Source organism: Lonchura striata, chromosome 1A (assembly GCF_050655825.1).
Source record: "Lonchura striata isolate lonStrDom1 chromosome 1A, ASM5065582v1, whole genome shotgun sequence".
NCBI lineage: Eukaryota > Metazoa > Chordata > Aves > Passeriformes > Estrildidae > Lonchura > Lonchura striata.
The window spans coordinates 43,624,437-43,643,853 of record NC_140741.1 but is presented as its reverse complement, the minus strand read 5'-3'; the positions used below and the strand labels follow the sequence as shown (position 1 = coordinate 43,643,853).

The 19,417-nt window shown below is 41.3% G+C and overlaps 1 protein-coding gene across 4 annotated transcripts in view; it reads right to left on the bottom strand.

Moving 5' to 3' along the window:
* Positions 1 to 3,761: 3,761 nt before the first annotated feature.
* Positions 3,762 to 19,417, bottom strand: part of LOC146763467 (uncharacterized) — a 66,480-nt gene continuing 50,824 nt past the window's right edge. For all 4 annotated transcript variants that reach the window (XR_014952056.1, XR_014952057.1, XM_085569374.1 and 1 more), the window contains exon 4: positions 3,762 to 17,578. Coding sequence is in view for 2 of the 4 variants with exons in the window: in XM_085569374.1 (XP_085425500.1) it covers positions 17,555 to 17,578 (24 nt within the window). In the remaining 2 variants the exon portion in view is untranslated. The remainder of the gene's footprint in view (positions 17,579 to 19,417) is intronic.

Sequence of the window (19,417 nt, the reverse complement as noted above, 5' to 3'; positions counted from 1 at the left end):
TAAATAATCAAAAGCTCTATTCAGTAGCATCTGTCTTAAAGAAGGGCAGCAGGCCTACGTAAGTCAGAGTAGCTGGATCTGATGTTCATTTTCATTAAACCCTCCTGGCTCTCAGTGGCTCACATAACAGTAAATAAAGCTAGTCAGCAATTACTCAGAGGTCTAGGTGGTGCTATAGATGGAATATTTCTATTCATTTTACTTTAAATTTCAATTGAAGTTTTACTGAAATTGTGCAATTGCAACAAAATTCTGGCAGAGCCCCATCTGTTTTCCATTAATCTGCCTAAATAACTGCTGTGGGCTCCAGGGGGGCTTACAGTCCTTGGCCTCCACCTCTCCTGGCAACGGGCAAGGGCCAGCCCACCCACAGCCAGCATGGACAGTGCTTTGGCTGAGGGTCCAGGGTGAGCTCAGGGTCAGTGAGTTTCCTATTGTGGAGCTCTGCCTTGGTGCTGTAGTGGCAAGACTGTCAATACTTCCATGGCATGTTGTGTTGTCTAGTACCATCCTGGAAAAAAAAAAAAGAAATATGGTTTTAGTTAATTAAGTCATCACTTCCTGACTCTTGTGCTGACTCTGCATGATAAAAACTGTTTTCTTAAGAGTGTGAGATATATGAAGCTGAAAGGGATCTCAGGTCCACACCTGAATAAGATAGTGTTAGGCTAGTGTTTGAAGCCAACAGCATTAGCTCCAGCTGTTCATTTCCAACATTTAATTAAGTCAAAGAAAAAAAAAATGGATGTGCCAACTGGATCACAACCATTACAGTGTTTAAGAGATGTTGTTTCCAGCTACGTAGGATACAGCATGGATACCTCAGTACCCTATGGACAAATAGGTGTTGGGAGCATTCACAGTGCTGCAGAGCTGCTGCCTCCATTGGCAGAGCATTAGCACTGATGGGAGTTATGTCCTGTGGAGCCTAATCCCCTTGCCCATAAGGCAAAACAAGTTCTAAACACAATGCATCCCATAATGATAACTTTTGAAATCAAGATGTCCTAATTTTGCTATATAAAAATGACAGGTGACCTTATGCTGTTACTAACAATGAAAAATAAGGTGTTTATCTCCCAGTAGAAGCAAAACTAAACATAAAGGGATGCTTGCTTGGCTGCAGCTCTCCAGGACACTTTTAAGTGGATGTTTCAAAGTTCCACACACTCGAATGGAAAGTGTCCACAGCATTCATTCAGCTTTACATGTAGCACGCACCTCTTCTGGCTCATTTATTTTGAGGCTTGGGAAAATTATCCTATCCTCAGTACCATACTGTCTACACATAATCTATTACCTGTTTATTCCCAAAAGGAGGGTCTGTACCTCCTCTCAGGGGGAAGCTTGCAGATGACAGGAAGCAATGACTGCATATATCAGCATCACCCTGCTTTTCACTCTGACCTAGATGGAATTTCTATATTTTCTACCACAGACTGTCCCAGTCTTGCCACCCTTTCCTTCCAAGATGGCTGAGCTTAGTTTTTTCACTAGCAGCTCAATCGATTGAGCTAGTTTCCAGATTACCACAGTCAGACTAACCCAACAAACTCCGCATGCTGGAATTAATACAAGTGCTCATACTAGGATTGACCCTTCTCCTTTGAATCCCCACCTTTAACTGGGTCTATCCTAAGCAAAAAACACTGGCACAAAACATTCCTGAACTTTCCCAGGAAAAAGCAGCTGCTGAGGCAGGCACCTTTTCCTATACTTCACCTTATTTACTGCTTCCTATGGGTCACTTGATGGCCTCCCTTTGGCTTGTAACACCTCCTCACCATTCAGAGGCACTTCAGCCTAATATATCACTAGTGAGCAGAAATAGATGTCCTACTTATTCAAAGCCCCATTTCAGGGGTTAGAAGCCACCTGTTTCCCTCCTTCAGTTACAGAGTGATATAACTTACATCTATCTAGAACTGTTACAAATATTCTGATGGTGCCTAAGCTGTCTTAATTTACCCCTTTGCTCTTAATTATTTTGCACTCTAAATTTCTTCTTATAAACCTTCTGAAAAATGGCAAATAGCTCTTTTTACAATCCAGCCGCAAAGAAAACAAACATTAATTACCCCTGCTTTTACACATGTGAGTAACTGGGCAGATACAAGATCAACAGAAAATTATTTCCCCATTATTTTCTCAAGGAAATTGGATGCCAAACCCTAGGCTGTTGCAGGAAATGTGGATGTTCCTGGTATTGCCCATCAGGAGTCTACAAGACACTGAATACTTCTACTAACCTCACCTATATCAAGCTGGGCAAATGTTCACACAATTTGTGGCTGAAACAGCTGGAAGTTAAAGCAGTGGTGCTCTTAGAAGCTATTGGGAAATCAAAGATAAGATTACTCAAGTTTAAAATTACAAGTTTCTCTGAAATTGTCTCCAGTGCCCAAGACTTCATAGTACTACTGCATGAAATACATGGAATTGCAGTCAGACTAGCATATTCCCGGTGGGGTGATCAGGCAACCGAGTCTGGGATGACTCATTTTCCCACATAGAATTATATACATGGCCAAAGCCATGAACATGTATTTTGGTTAAATGCGAATAGTCTACCTGGCTTCAGGTACAAAAGAAAGACAAAGACAAGTTCAGTGTTTCAGGGGAAAAAAAAAAAAAGTATCACCATTATCCTCTGGATGACACTGAATCCATTTCCCTCCCATAGACACACCATGCCACCAGTAGCAAAAGGATCAACCCTTAACTTCAGAAATTGGGAGCATTTAGTTAACACCACCTCTGTCTGTACTCCAGCCACTCTGAAGCACAATCACCACTAGGGGTAGGTTATTTATGCAGCAGAGGGAATTTTTGCTAAAACACTGGAGTCAACCAAGTCCCACAGTCCTCAGTCAATATCTTCCAGATTCAATGCCAAATCAGAGAAAGACCTCACAGCTGTGTGCACATCTGAAAAGGATTTTTGTAATACTTAGTACAGCCTGATGGAATATTTTGATTGGTTATCCCTGCAAACACCACAAAACAAATCACTAGAATGAGAATAAGAAAAGTCTCCTACAGTCAAACAGGACTACTTCTCTGACAAAGGAGATTTTTTTTCTGTTCCGTGTTTGGTTTTTCTATTAACCAGGTGCCTCACCATCATTGAATAATATGAACTAAGCCAGCCTGTGGGTACTAGCAATAAACTGCAAATCCCAGGAGCAGAGACCCTGCAAGACTTTCTGAGCATTGCCTTCTGGAACCATGGAGCCAGGCCCAGCATTTTCTGTTCTTTAATCAGCAGTCAGTAATAATGGCAACTCTTTTGCCCTGTTGGACTCAAAAAAAAGCCCCACTTCAGAACAGATGCAAAGCTGTTCTCCTTCAGTTGGAGTGCAAAAGGCGAGGAAGTAGGGAAATATTAACTTTTCTAAAACATCTGCTAAAGCGTCACCCGTGTGTTTTCACTTTTCTCATTCCTGAACACAGAAATACTTTGTTCATGACAATTCTCATGCAAGGAGATAACCTGAAAAGCACAGATGTGCAAATGAATTCATCAGAATGATTGCTGCTGCTTTGAGGAGACTTGCAAGCTGTGACAGATAATACACATTGCTATAGTAACACTTACACAAATATATATTTGCAGAAAGGTCCAATCCTCGAGGGACTCATTCAAGTCTTCATGAAAAGTTTCAGCTTGCCAGCGAGAGAGCAGACACAATCCCGTGAGATGGAGGAAGCCAATGGACTGTGTATTGTATGAATTACTGGTCACTTGGGGCTGAAACAAGTGATGGGAAATAGTTTGTGAGAAATCCAAACATTCGACTGAAACCTTCCAGAACCGAGGAAAACAAAAGTATTTATAAAAATACATCATCTTCCTGTGACAATGCACATCAGTTAGGAAATATGGAGTTAACTGTTTGCCCTGAAGAGTTAGATTATCTCTGCTAAGGTATGTAGACTTGATGCAACATACATCAATTATTGGCTGGCATGAAGTTGCTCTATTAAAAGCAAGTAAAAAGACTCACATGCACCCAAAGAAAAGTAGCAACCAAAACAGGAAGGAACATATTCTACATATTCCTAAAATAATTTCCCTTCTGTTTTAAGGATCCCCATGTATTAACTTATAATGGAAAACAATTATGTGCACACTAAAAACATGGTTTATTCAGAGCCTGTCACCTCTGTATAAAATATCAATTACAGCATAATCTACTGAGATTTCTTCAGGAGTGTCACTGTTTTCTGATTTTCTTTGAAACCATGAACACAAAATGTGATATGCCGAGCATATGACATACTGAACCAAATGTTCAAATTTTCTAACATGTGGGTTAAAATCACCTTATATTTACATTTACTCTGCACACAGATGCTTGAGTTGAGTTGAATGTGAAATGATACACTTCGATTCAGTTTATTCAGTTTCCACTGATCTACTGATAATATTAGTCATGTCCTTTGAAAGCATTCTGCTTAATTACACCCAAAATTCTTACAGATTTTAAGTTCAATGATGTAACTCCCGGTCAGAAATTAAACGTGTAAAGTTGTAGTAGTAGTAGTAGTAGTAGTAGTAGTAGATGAAATTTTGTCCCATCTTTAAGAAAACGTTGAGCAGTTGCCCTCTGTCATATCTGTCCATGGTTACAGCCTTACATAAGATAGGCAGAAAGAAGGAAGGCAGGGGTGAAACACAATAGCAAAAAATATCAATAATTCAGTCCTGAGATTTATGCAATAAAAGGAATTGTATTTTGCCTTTTCTTTCACAGAGTCTGTCATCATACTGATGAGCTTCAGCCTAAAACAATGTCATGCTTAAGAACTGCTTATGTGGGTAACTATTATAGCTACAAAGTTGTGTATTGGAGGACACACAATTGGAGGAAGCTGTAGCCATGTGCCCAGTGTATTGTTGACACAAGGCAAGATGTCTTTGTTTACTAGACACTGATAAGATCTTTTTTCGTGTTAAATGCCCTTTCCTAATTGGCACTGCTCACTGGCATGCTTCCATGCTAGACCCAGCAACAGCCTTTAGTCAAAGGAATCAGAAACAGCCAGACACTTGCCCTGACTGGTGCCTGTGGATAATTCTGCTGACACTTCTGCCTGGAGAAAGCATGCAGCTACATACCTCTGACAAGAGTTTTCAGCATTAGCAAAATCTTATAAACTGCTAATAGTCAGACATTAAATGTCTCCAGAAGAAGGAAGAGAAGTGGACCTAGCGACAGCAGACACAGCTGCTTGCTGGCTGTTGGGGTCACCTTCCCCAGCCCTGCACCCAGCAGTGCCCAGGCATCCTCTCCAGGGCTAGCCAGAGCAACTTGAACCCAGCAGGCAGATCATGCTCTGAAACCCTGGATGAACACTCACACGTCTCTTCCAGTGGCTCTGCCATGGGACAGCATCTCCAGCAAAGAACAGTAATACAGCAGAAGACAAGTGTTATTTCAAAGTGCTGAAGTCCTTTCTCCGGGGAACACATGCTCATCTGTCATCATAGTCACTGAAGACAGCTGTCTGGTATCCTTTAACTTCCAGGTTATGAGTAAAATTGATGCTAAAACAAATCGACTGATACCTATTCTCTGAGTTAACCTGTCTACTGTAACCAACAAAACTGATTCTGCTTGCATTTGATTTTCTGTATGAGGATAGAAAATTTCTCTGACATTTTTGCAATGTTAAATAGCTCTGAACTCAGTAACCCACAATGTGCACAAGAAAAATGTGTATTTTAGAAATATCTCTACATTGCTGTTTCCCTATTGCTCATGCTTGTGTAAAGAGTATAACAGGCTCTTGAGCTCCTGCAAAGTATGACATACTCATCCTCACAACTACCACTTACTAGCTGAGGAGGATTTTCTGGTATACCCACCCCTGTCTTTTAAAAAATCCCTCTCAAAATGATTGAATAAGAGCTGAGTATGGAGACAGATCATACACAGTCACTATTTGCTCTATGCCACCATGTAGAAAGTAGTGGTGTGCTTCCTGCCCAACTCTTTGACTCATGTTTTGGGGAAGCCACCACAAGCTGTTGCATGCAGAATAATTTCACATGATTCCTGAGGTGTCAGTCAGCAGAACTGGGGGTGAAGAAATAAATCTGACTTTAAAATTAGAAATTTCCCAGAATAGATTTTAGATGGGGAAAGAAAGTGTTTTCCCCAGTTACAGCTGAGGAAATGCCAAGCAAGTTCCTAGGTTAATATACTTTTGAACTGAGAGAAAACAGGTGCATCTGTCTTGACTCTATAGAGGGAAGACAGATTATATCTCAGTGATTTCAAGAAAATGGAAATAAGGAAGAAAAACTTTAGATGGTATTTATAGGTAGGAAAAAAACATAATTGGCATGGTCCATAAGTACAAAGATTCAGTCATTGAAGTTTGAATTACTGCTGCTATGAGTAGTAAGAAAGATAACAGAGCATGAAGCAATCATATTCAAGTGCACAAAAATCCCATCTTTGCCTTTACTGGGAAAATGGCAGCACTTTGTTGGGTGGAAAAAGAAGTTTTGCAAATAGCATTGAACCGCTAAGAAACCAAGGCTAGGTTCATCACAGAACCTAAAATGCTGGGAGAAATTATTCAACACCATAGCAGAATCACCTCATTTGTTCCACAGGAAAGAAGATTCACTCAGTCACCTCTGAGACTTTCCATGAGGTGCATCAAAGGTAAGTTTGGAGGGGATCCTAAGAAGCATGCAGATGGAAGGCAGCAGAAGAAGGGATCCCTGAGCAGTTCAGCCCTTGATGATTACCCAGGGCACCAGGCCAGTGCTGCAGCTCATGATGCTGGAGCTCACATTGATACCAGCACCTGAAAAAGTAAAGCTATGTAAGGTATGGTCAGGCTGAGGAGAAGAAAGGCTCTGCAACATGATCTGTTCCATCTGTTCTCCTCACCAGCCAGCAATTTAATCCCTCTGCAGATAACACCTAACAGGACAGAAAGAACAAAGCTGTCTCTACTCAGGCAGTGTGGCACTATGCAGTATCACATAGACCATGTCCCTATAGGCAAATTTACTTTTAACTCAGACTAAGATGACTATGTCCATTCTGCTTCCAGCCTACGCTCTCCGAATTGTCCCTGTCTATCTTTCTCTGCAGGAGAGTTAATTAGCACAAGGGAAAATCAGCTGTGGAGTGTGTGAATAATTAAGGATGCCTGTCAGAGTTTTTACTCTGGTCCTAATATTTTTAGTATGGTTGAGGCAGCCAAATCAGTTTTATTTAGTTTGGGCACAACTCTGTTCCCACTGAGCCAGCTGGAAGCATCACATCCAGAGCCCCAGGAGCCCCAGAGCACAGCACCAGGAGCTGGTACACTGAGCAGGATCCATGCCTGACTCCCTCCTGCTTCCTGTTCCAGGAGCTCAGGAGCAATGATCCTGACCCCTCCTCAGCTGCTTTCCAGTGCCCATGGGACAGCACATTATAATTAGGAAGACCTCCCTGAATTATTTCACCTGGCAGCATCATGCAGAAATTCAAGCTGGCTTTTTGCAGAGCTGCCTTGGGAAACCATGGTATCTGTATGACTCAGATATTTCATCCCCATTTTCCCCTGGCTTCTATTGCAGGACATTTGATACAGTTTCTGTGTCTTTCACATGAATATTAAATTATGTAGAGCCTGATCCTGCAACTTTTATTCATTCACTTCTTTTGACTTCCTGCTTGTGCAAGAAGGTGTGTACCTGCAAGACTAAGGTCTAAGTGATCATTTCCATCTCCTCCTTTGTATATTATTGATCACTCTGTACTTCTGCCTTATTTCCCCTGGCAAAGCCTTTCAAAGTCAAAGGAAATGAAACAACACTTCCCTCTACTGGGAGACCCCGGAATTCTGGAAATTAGTGTGAAGTGTTAAATTTTTCTGAGCTACTTTTGCTAGGTTGAGGGACAGGCCATAGCAGCAGAGGGCAAAGACAGAGAAGAGGTAGATTTTTTTGTTTGTTTGTTCTTTAGAGAGTTCTTATAAAGCTTTGGAGAGTTCTTACGTAACTCACTCTTTTTTCTGCAAGTTTTAGTCTATGTGCTAGGTTTATTTTATTATCAATGCACTTCTGAAAATCCTTGTGCCACTCAGTCAATGTGCTGAGAGTTTTTAAGTCTTGCTTAAGTCGTGCAATTTTCTGGATCTATTGCATAGTTGTTAGATTTTCTCAGGCTGCAATTGCATGGTCTATTCTAGGACTCCAGTGTCAGTTTTGGAAAAAAAAAAATCAATCACCATCAATGGACATCTTTGAAACTCCCTTTGTGGGTATGATTCAACTGTAAGCTGGGGGAAGTCTCCAGGGGACATGGAAAATTTCACTTGTGGCTTATAGATCTTCTTGAGAAGGCTGTTCCACAGGGCTGGAAAGGGTGATTCCCACTGGACTCATGGGAGCCCTGAGATTTCCAGCTTTTTTATAAATCAGGATCAAGTAAAGCAAGGTCAAGCACCAGCTGTCTCATTCCTGATTTCCAGGCATCATCTACTGGCAGCTGTCCATAAGCTTTTCTATAGATAGAGAGATTTCTACTCGTTGTGGAGGCCACAGAGAAATTTGATAATAGGGGAGATTTATACCAAGTAATTCCCAGATACCTCTATTACTAGTTTTGTCTCTGTCAGGTTGCCTTCCAGCCTCTCTCAGGGTTCTGCACAGTGCTTATGTTACCTTCCATACTTTCTGATTGTTCATAACTCTGTAATCAAATTAGGGCCATGAGTGTAAGTTTGTCCAACAGCCTTAACATCTACAAATCTGTCTTCATATGAAATCCAAAGTGTCCTGGGTTGCTCTTTAACTGACTAAGTATCATTATCTAACACCTCTTTAACCAGTGAGGTAACAGATGAGGTATTTCAGCTGCTAGTAAAAGTTACCATTTCTGGGCTGAAACACAACAGCAAAACTACAGGCAGGAAAACAGCCACAAAACAAACTTTTCAACTGAGAACAGGAAGAATCATAGGTAAGACCTCCATGGTCAGACCCTGACCAGTCTGTGGTTTGTATCCAGCTCTTATTGAAACAAAGCTTTTATGAATTCAATAGTAGTTGCTCAAGGATGGCAGCTCTAATCTGGAGTTTTTCCAGGGGTTTTTTTTCAGTCCTCTGGAATAAACACCTGATGCTTTGGAAAAATCACAGCAGCATCCCTCAGGGGCTACAAGAGGTCAGACTGCCCTTTCCTGCCTCCTAAGACCCACTTGAATCACAGGTTCAGCATGCTGGCTAAAAAAACAACCACCAAAAGGTAATAATACAACTTGATTCATGGGCTTGACATGCTCAGCTGAGGATTCTTGCCCCACTTTTTGTTCAGTTAGTCAGTTCCTCTTTTTCACATGGAACCTCGGATACTGTGTTTCTTTCCTGTGTCCAGGAACATACTTGCCCTAAATCTGAAAAGGAAGGAAAATGTACTGTTGCTAAAAATGACCATATCATCATTGCAGGCAGGTCATGAGTTCTTTACGCCAGCAGTTAAGCAGTCAAGCTCAGCTAGCTCCATTTGATGAAATCAGGTTGCATGTATGAGTAACTACTTATTCAGCCTCATATTGAATTCAAGATCTGGTAATTTTAAGTCAGAATCAGAAATCAGAAAACCATAACGGATCACAAGGCCTAAGTCACATTGTAGGAAAGGACTTTCTGTTCTTAATTATTCAGAGCAGTGGGACCTCAAGACTTGGCATCTCGCATTGAGGGGAAAATGGTCCTTTTATTTGGTAGGAAAACAGCACAGCAACCTCCCAGAAACAACATAGCTGGAAAGAATAGAGCTGGGAGATTTCCTTTTAGGGCAAATCTCTCAACCATTCACTGATTTATTATTAACATTTGTACTGCTGCTGTGCTAAAAGGTCCTGGCTGGCTTGGGCTCCAGCAGGCTAAGTACCATCCTGATGGCTTTATCTGCAACTTGAGGCTGCAGTTCAGCCTGTAGTCCAAAGACCAAGATCAATGATACTTCACACAGCTGAAGGGTGACCTGCTTGTCCTTTAAGCCAGAAAATTGTGGCAGAGAAGAGGTTCCCGGGTGAGGGCTGTCCTTGCAGGTGGAGTGGTCTAAACAGATTTCATTTTGAAATTGACACCAAATTTGAGCAAAATAAATGAAAGTTCCAGCCTCTGTAGACTTTCCCATCTGATTTTCAGACCTGTATGACTTGAACACAGAGGTCCATCATTCCTCATTATAAACAGACATTTTCAAACTGAGGGGGGAATTTCAACCAGGTTTATGAGATACACCTAAATATGGCAGCAACTGCCTTTATAAGGCCTGATAACAGCCCACTGCATTTGCAGCACTGGTCTCACACTGTCTTTGCTCACTGTGGGTAAAAAAGCTGTAAATTCAACCACTGCAACATGTTTGACTCAATGATCTAAGAGATCTTTTCCAATCTTAATGATTTTGTGGTGCTTTTGGGTTTTTTGGTGACTCTTTCTTGCTTCCTGCTCTTAGTCTGCATATAGCTGACTGCTGTTTGGTTTGCACTCCATTATAGCTCCAGGATCCCCATGGATTTGCTTTGTGACACCATAAATGCCTGCATCTTGTTTCTACATCTGATTTCACTTCACCAGACACAGAACTTCTTACCTCATGATCTTTAGAGATCTTTTACAGCCTTAACAATTCTATGATTCTGTAAATCAATTAGCTGAAGTTTAATACTGACATTTCCCCAATGGATTTTACTTCAAATTCTCTTTCTCTCCTCAGTAAATCCCATCCATCTCAGACTGATTAGGCCTTGCATTTCTCCACTAGCTCATGATAAAATTCATCAGACCCTACTAAACCAACTAATTTATCAAAATGTTTGCTGTTCTAGTGCATGTACAAAGCCCCCCATGAATACAGTTATGTTGGAACCAGAAATCTGTGAATAAAAAAACTAACGTGGATTATGTCAGACCCATCTTATTCCTTGTAGACTGGTCAAAGGAAAGAAAACAGGTGCTGTTTTGATACATGGGACATATTTCTTTCCAGGACAACAAAAAGTCTTCAGACATGGACAAAATATTTTCTATGTGGTGATTTTAAACCAGGATAATCTGGCTACATAAATGTGGATAAACTAGGAACACATCTTTTTTTCTGGGTCTATTATAGTTCACCAGTTCAGTCTTCCTCAGTGAGAAATTAATCAGCATACTTCTTCCTCTACTTCAAATGTGTTTCTAGAACTTTTATGTAATCTCTAAACTGTCACTCATTTTTTCTTTATGTTCTCCTTCCTCTATTATTTTATCCTGATTGCTACCTACCCTTTCTTCATGTCAACACAGACTAGAGGACTCCCTGAATTCTTGTGGAGATAAAAAATCAGGCCCTGGGGTAAAGATTTCTAGTGCTGGAGTCTCTACCACTGCCATAACTAAGCAGTTCCAACTGCCTGCCTCATGGCAAATAAGTAAATGGTGTCTTGATTTAAGTGTCCCACAATCCAACAACAGTACCAGGAGGAGAGCCCAGCCACCTTGTTGGCCCAGCTGTCTCTTCAGCACCACCACCTCTGAAAATCTAGTTCTTTCCAATGTGCTTCTTTGGCTGTACTTCTACATTTGAAACTGAACAATCTACCAAACATTATTGATTGAAACATTATATTATCATATTACTTTCAATAGCACTCTATTTCAATCCAAAATAGCTTTTGTCTTTGATCCTCTGTACCAGATGTTTTCACTGAGCTATCCAAAATGACATCTGATTTCCTAAGTGACTAAAAATCCTTTCCAGCTCAAATTACTCTTTCCACATGCATATACAGTATTTAATATGATGTTGTATCATTGTGTTGGGTAGCTGAGTTTGGTCCATCTGACTAGTGAGTCACACCATTTTTATTAAAGTGGAAAAACCATTATGCACAAGATTAATGTCTGATTTTCTTCACTCCTTCACCCACCAGTTTATGAAGACAAATAGTTTTAAACAATCATTCAAGACAGATTTATGTGCTATCATGTCATATCCTTCTGGTTTTTTAGCCAGTTACTTGATCAGGCCTGACCTTTATCCCCTTCTTTACTGAATAGCCAATTGTGTGCATTTTTGTCAAATCCCTATTCAGAAGAAAGCATATGCACTATCACTATATCACCTTGTCTCTCTGAAAAGAAAGGTGACACCACACTAGTAGAACAGCATGAAAACTTCCCATTTCTTCTGAGGCATAAAATTCTGGTGCATCTCTTCTAGGATACAGGGGAAAAAAAACGGTGCTTGGAAAGACAAAACCATACAGGACTATCAATTCACCTTACAAAATAACTCTTCAGAACATAAATGAAAAAAATTTAGGTAGTCTGAAGCAAAATGTCAAATTAAAACCATGGTCCATCAGTACTATTCATGTGAGGGTGCCTCAATTCACTGAGAATCTCTCACAATGTATCCACTGGAAAGCCCCTTGACAGCTTTTGAACTCTGGTTCAACAACAAAAGAATTTGGGCACATAAAAGTAGGATCTAGACTCTCCAGTCACAAAACACATTTCTTCACATCCCTGTTGGGCTTCCACCTACCCTGCCATGCACAAAGTGAGTGGGAGTGAGAGCTGGCCAGAGAATTGCTACTCTGCTGTTCTCTGCAAAATAATGGGGACAGCATTGCTGGCAAAAGGATGAGGGTCAGGCTGAGTGGCAACGAGGAGTAGGTGGAGTCACATTAGGGCATAAAGACATGCTGAAAGTCACAGCCTGCAGTTCCACAAACCACATTATCTGTTATATATTGTTACTACTCAAATTGGAATGATAGGATAAAAATCTTCCTGTTAGCCTGGGTCCCCATGGAAATGAAGATTATGTAATTTCTCTTTCTCTCCCAACAGCTTTTCCTGCAGTTTTCTGGACCAATTTTTGGCTTGTTTTAATGCAATCTGACATGACTTCACAGTCCACAAAAAATTAATGTTTTAAAGAGTTGCATGAAATCAGCATCTAGAGAGAGAAGAGATTCAAATCTTCACCAGAGGAAAGGTTTCAAATCAAGCATTCTTCCTCTGGTTTATTTGTCTATTTGGCCGTGTTTCCAGCCAGACAGAAGATGTCTTGCCTCTTGCCCAACCACCAGTTATGTGAAAGAGCAGGAAGCTATAGAGAGATTTAAAGAACCTGCTGGAAAAGGCGAAGATTGACAAGAGTTACAAGGAACACTATTTCTGCAGACACAGAGGAGCAGCCCAGTTCAGCTAGCACAGAGCCAGATGCTCCCAGCTCCCCTTGGCTTTCATGTACAGAAGCAACTAGGAGCATCTGAGTCAAAATGGAGCCCTAAAGCAGCCTCACTGCCTTCTCTTAGTGTGAGCCCTGGCTTTTCCATCCATTCCTGGAGGATAGGAAATGCAATGAGCAACATCTGAACTAGCACAAGGCTTTTAGTGACATGGGCAAAGTTGTGGTTTCCCATGCTCTGTTTGAGGGATTGGAAGTGGATATTCCTTGCAAGGGAGAAACACGAAGGGATGACGTGGTGCAGAAGGGCCAGAATGTTCATTTCTACAGCCCACTGTGACAGTGATGGAGTCATTGCTGCCACTGGCAATGGTCAAACATGAACTCGGCATCTATCCCAACATATCTCTAAGTGGCAGAAAGTAGCAAACCTGTTTTTAACACAGCTGTGGCTTGGTACCACCACATGATAAGACCAGAGGTGTTTACCATCTTAGGTAAAACCATCCACCATCCTCAGCAGATCCTCTGCCTGCCTCACCAGGGTAGAGTCAGGTTCTGGGTTTCTCCCAGTGGACAGCAGCTGCTGATTCCCTTCTAGATGGATCCCAAGGGCAGCCTTTAATTTTGAAGTCCTTAAGCCTGTTTTCCAAAGTGGTTCTGCCTTGCAAGGAATTTCACTGAGACCAGAGAGTGAGGATGTCCTGAGTAGCTTAGGAGGTTCTCAGCACTTATTAAGGTTGGGACAAGGTCTGGGTTCCTGTACTACCTCCAAGAAATGCCTCTGCATTTTATCTAAACAATGCAAATTATTAAAGAAAAAAAGTATGTTAGATATGTCCAAACCAGTTTTTCTGATGCAAAACATTGTGCAAACAGAAGTAGAAATAAGGTAATTTTGCAGTCTTGATTTATCCCGATACAGTAAATAAAACCAGCCAGCCAGTGCCCTTTGGAAAGCTTCAGATATTTTATAGTCTTTGTTGCCCTTCAGAGGCAGAAAAAAAGAAAGAAGGGGGGAAGGAGGAGGGAGGGGAGGGGAAGAAAAAGTCTTTTCTGCATCTGTTTAAGGAAAATACTAGACAGTGCTCGATTTCACATTTGTGGGAGGATGATGATGGCCAAAGGTTTGATATGTGGTTTTACAGCACAGAAAGATATTCTGGGGCATTTTACAGCCACTAAAAATGTTATGTTCTGGTGTGGATAAGCACTCCATTATCTGAGAAGCTGATTCATTATTCCTCAGTGGTAGTGTCATGGCATATTTTTAATTGTGAGCTTGTGGTGATAACAACTAAGTGCATCATCTTTTCCAGGAAGCTTGTCTAATGCAGAGATCCATTTGATCTGATTTCTCTATCGACTTGTGCTGCATGCCAAAGTAAGAAGTCATGCCTTCATGTCACCACTAGAAATGAGTTTAGCCAGAGTCCATCTCCAGACAGAAAACATACCCAGAGTCTGGGGAATTTGAAATCACTAAATCATAGCTTGGGAAATAGCTTCCAACAGCAGAGATCAGAAGAATTTGGTAGGATGGGAATAGAGGTTGGGGAAAAACAAAGAGCTAGAAAATTCAATAAAATTTTGGGGATCAATGAAAGCACTTTAAATGCAGTTTTGTTATGATAATATAAGTAATTAAAGGCTCATGAATGTGACAAGAAGGATTTATGCCAACATGCTAAAAACATGGAGAATGAGTGTGCTATTCCCAGAGATACAGACGAGAGATTTTGGGGCCATTCTGATAGCCCCCTGAGCACTGCTGCTGCTGCTGCACCACAAAACTGGCTCCCAGCCAGTGGCAGGATAGCTGAGGGCTCCATCTCACTATTAGCCACTGTATCTTTCACCTAAGTGAAGCTGTAAACTCTACCTTAACAAAGTATCTCAATCATTCGTAGTGAAGAGCCCTGAAAATTTTTGGACAGTTTGTTCACCTATAACAATATCTTTAAGTATTTTACTGACAGCACTCTCCAGAAGCCTTTTTTGGAATGTCTAACACCAAGGACCAGAGCAGATGGCAGTAACACTTTGACTTACTCAGTAACACGTTTGCCATGCGTTGTGTCCGTGCCGTGGATGACGTGTGCAACAGACCTCTTTTCCCCAAGATATTTACTTCAAGGCCACATCCTCCTGATTCTCCTGAAGCCAGGCAGTGGTCCCCGTGTCCCACTGCTCTCGTGTGTGTCTTGCAGGCTTGCCACTAGAGGACACTGAATCAACATGAGACCTTGCTGAGGGCTGAAGTGGGGGGTGCTAGTAGGAATGGGATGGGGGGGCTCTTTGGGCTCACATCACTGCCTTCTCCCACTTATGAAAACTCTGGGAAAGCTGGAAACTGGTTGGGGTGGGTCTCAGCTACACCAGAGGTGGTTTGCCACTCAAGGGTATGACTTTCTTGGATGATTTCCATCCCTTTGGGATTCTTTCATTTTATATTTGGGGTGCATTTTTTATACCGCTGGGGAGGAAAACTGGGAAATCAATGTTATTTTGCATTGTGCAAAGCTCTATGTGTTTGTTTATGATGGACTCTTTACTAGGGAGCCCATTCAAAAGGAATTGTGAAAGAAACCAAACAGGAAAGGGTGGAACAATAATCCCGATAAGAAGCATCACAGGCAATGCTCAAATACAATAGTCAGATTTACAGCCTGGAAGATGTGAGGGCTCTGCCCCAATCCAGTGAAACTGTTGTTTTTCCAGGGCTGTAGATCCGGAGATCAAAGGGTAAAGATCAAGCCTGCAGAAGATGCAGGAGAGAGGGGGATACAAAAGTTCTTTTAGTCTCCCGAGGCTGACAGATGCATGAAGTTCTGACTTGGCCTCCAAGAGAACAAAGTCTCACCCACTTACATAAGTAATTCTTCACTGTGAAGAAACTCTTTAATAGCAGGAAAAATCCCATAGCTGTCCATGCCTTCTCCCAGGAGGTGCTTTCTACCTCGCCACAGCTGTTGGTCTTTCATGGATATCACTCTTCATGAATGAGGAGCTGGATCCAGGGAACTTCTTAGAGGGCCCTGCACCAAATGCCAGCACACCAACAATGTATTCAACTTAGGGCTGGTTCCTGGTATAGACAGAACAGGAAACACCCTTCTTGAGGAGAGCAGAATGGACCAGGGCCCCTTTGCCCTTGGCCTCTCTCAGAATAGCCAGTGTAATTGCTGACACAAGGGAAGGTTAAGTCAGGCAAGTGAGTTAACAGCTCTCTCAAGGGGCCAGGACTCTGCCACAAAAGACATTCCTGCTTCCCCTGAATGCACTTCTCACAGATGCCCATGCAAGGAGGATATGTGCCTTTCCAAGGTCCCCCTCATGAAATCACTTACTATACCTTTCCCAGTAGCTGCCCCTTCCTAATGCAGGCAACTTATTCTGCAAGGGATGGGTACCATCAAGGGTGGCCTAAAGCCAGCTGCAAAGCCTTAGCAAGGCACCTGAGGAGGAGCCATCACCAAAATTAAATCATCATGGAAATTACACCAAGGCACCATCACCTCTGGGAAAGGAAATGGTTTCTCCATGAAAAGCATGGCACAGACCTTGTGCAGTGGAAAGGGACAAGCGTGTTTGCATGTAGGAAGGAGCAGGCACTGCACCAGGGTGCAGCTACACTGGCAGTGCTGCCAATAGGAGAGAGGACTGGCACCTGTCACATTGCAGCATAGAAACCCATGCTAAGTTTATGGGAGTATTCATAGCACTATGGTGGGTACACAGTGTCTCAGAGCTGATTTTGGAAATACAAGGTCCCTTATGACGCTTCTCTTCATTTTTCTTATTTGGACAAATACACTGGGGCCGAGTCAATTCCTGTTCATCACCATTAAACATAGCATAGCAGTCTTTGCACCAAATATTGCTACTGGCAAACATCTTCAGCTGCTAAATCCTGCGGTAGGGAATGGAAGGGCAGTAGGAGCGTGCAAACAGTACTGTTCTTCCCAGGCTGTTCTTCACAGAAACTACCCATAGTGTCTCTCATGATGGGTGAGAGTTGAGGTACAATGAGAACAAAAGAATGGAAGAAATTTTTTTTTTAATTTATGACAAATATTAATCTTTATTGGGTTATTGTATCTTTAATTCCACTAGATAACATGCTGTTACCCCAAAGCTGCAGGAGACATTCCACCCAATTCCCTATTCCCATCAGGTGGAACAAGCTCACAGAGGAGAAACAGGTCCAATTCAGAGAAGTGCTGCAAATCACCATCTCAGGAAGAATCCCAGCCAGATTAGCAGAGGATGTTTGATGGGAGAAGGAGGAGGTTGACTTCATCAGTTACCGCCTAAGTCTTTGGCTTCTTTTTTTAATTTTTCTATGTAGCAAAACTGGTTTCTTTCTGAAACATCAAAGCAAATAATTCATAAAATTTTGAGAAAAACCATTCATAAAATCTTCTCCATTCTTTTAATACACACTGTTGCCAAGCTTATCCTCAATCCATAGGCAGCCCATGATAAGCTAAAGTTGCATTTGGAGCAAGTTATTTGATGAAAGAAAACAAAAATCTGGCTGTTTTAGTATTCCAATGGGCTTTAAGACAAGCAAGAGAGATTTATTTTTCCAAACAGAGACCAAGAGGGAAAATTTTAAAATTAAGTATCTGGAAAACTTGCCCATGTCAAAATCCTCACAGCCACCAAGAAGCAAGAATACAGCTCTAAATCACAGCATGAGACAGGAGGGGCTGCATATCCTTGTCATGCACAGCCAAAATCAAGAGCCTGCAAGGAATCTAGATAAATGCCATATTGAAATAACTCATACTTTCTTACATCTCTCTGGCCCCATCCCTTAGGGTTATATCAAGATAGACTATCACTGAGTTATCCAAACTCTGCATTACTCAATTCTATGTGGGTGCAACCCCCATCTCACCTACCCCTCACCTCTGCTCTCTGGCCCTGACCTCCATGGGAGCTCAAGGTGGAGTCTCTCACATACCTCCAGTCTCACTCTAGAGAGTCTAATGACAACATCCATTGCTTGTTTAACTTCTGTGATTGCCAGAAAGAGCTATATTTAGGAAAAATTCTGAAAAGTTGCCCCTTTGTCTTGTGCTTTATAGAAGTTCCTGGCTCCTACAAGTCTCCCTGTACCAAAGCTAACTATTAAGCTCTTGTTATTGCAGCTCATTTCAGTAACAGCAGTTGCCCAGCAAGCAAAACCTTCTGGAATTCACATTAACATATAAAGGACATTTTGTTGTATCAAAACACTTTCACTTTTTAATTCTCTGCTGTTATTCACATGCATGAAATGGGGATAATTAGCAGCCAAAAAAGTCTTACAACTTCTAAAAGGTAACAGTTGTATTAAGTGTGTCAAATGTTTTCCTAGCAGCATAAGTGTAATATTTTTTAGTATTCATTTCTGGCTTATTTTAAAAAAATGAATTGAAATTAAGACACCTGCTGTTATTTAACCTCTACCTAATTTCAATTACCACAAGCACATAATAGAAAAGCAAATACAGGCAATTTCAGATAGCTCTACCATTTGCCATCATATTCCATCTCTTGTTTAAAAGAGCTGTTATGGCCCATTTTGATGAAAAAAAAGTTAATTTTATGTTCTGATTTCCTTTTTTGTTGCAGAAGATAGAGATGTACAAGATTTAAAGACTCAAAAATTGAACAGTTTCGCAGTGCTGCAGCACAATTACAATCTCCATTCCATGCATATTCAGAAGCAATAAGCAGAAGATTTTGAAAGATATTCAGAAACATACAGTTATGGGATGAGTTTTTGTAATCAAAACCATCAGCTTGAAATTTTGAGTATTATTCATTCACTGCTTGTCCCAGTATTCAAGTTAATGAAAAGAGCTGTGAAAATCCCTGTCCCAGCTGATTTATAATAAAGCTTTCAGACAGGAACATCAGCATATGTTATATGTTAAAGATAGTACAAAAGTCTCAAATATTTTTTTAATTAATTTTTGTGGAAGTATGCTGAGAAGAATTAACTTCAGCTGTGGTGATGGCTGCAAATAAGTAATCCAACCTGTTAGGTACAAACTCCTTGCAATGGGCCACCTTTCTAACTGGGTTGTACCATATGGAAACACCACAGGGCTGGAACATAACAAGCTCTTGCTGGTTTTGCTTGTCATAGTTCCAGAAACAAAGAACCAGAGAGTAAGCTGTAAGAGGTCAAGTTTAGGTGTTTAATACCT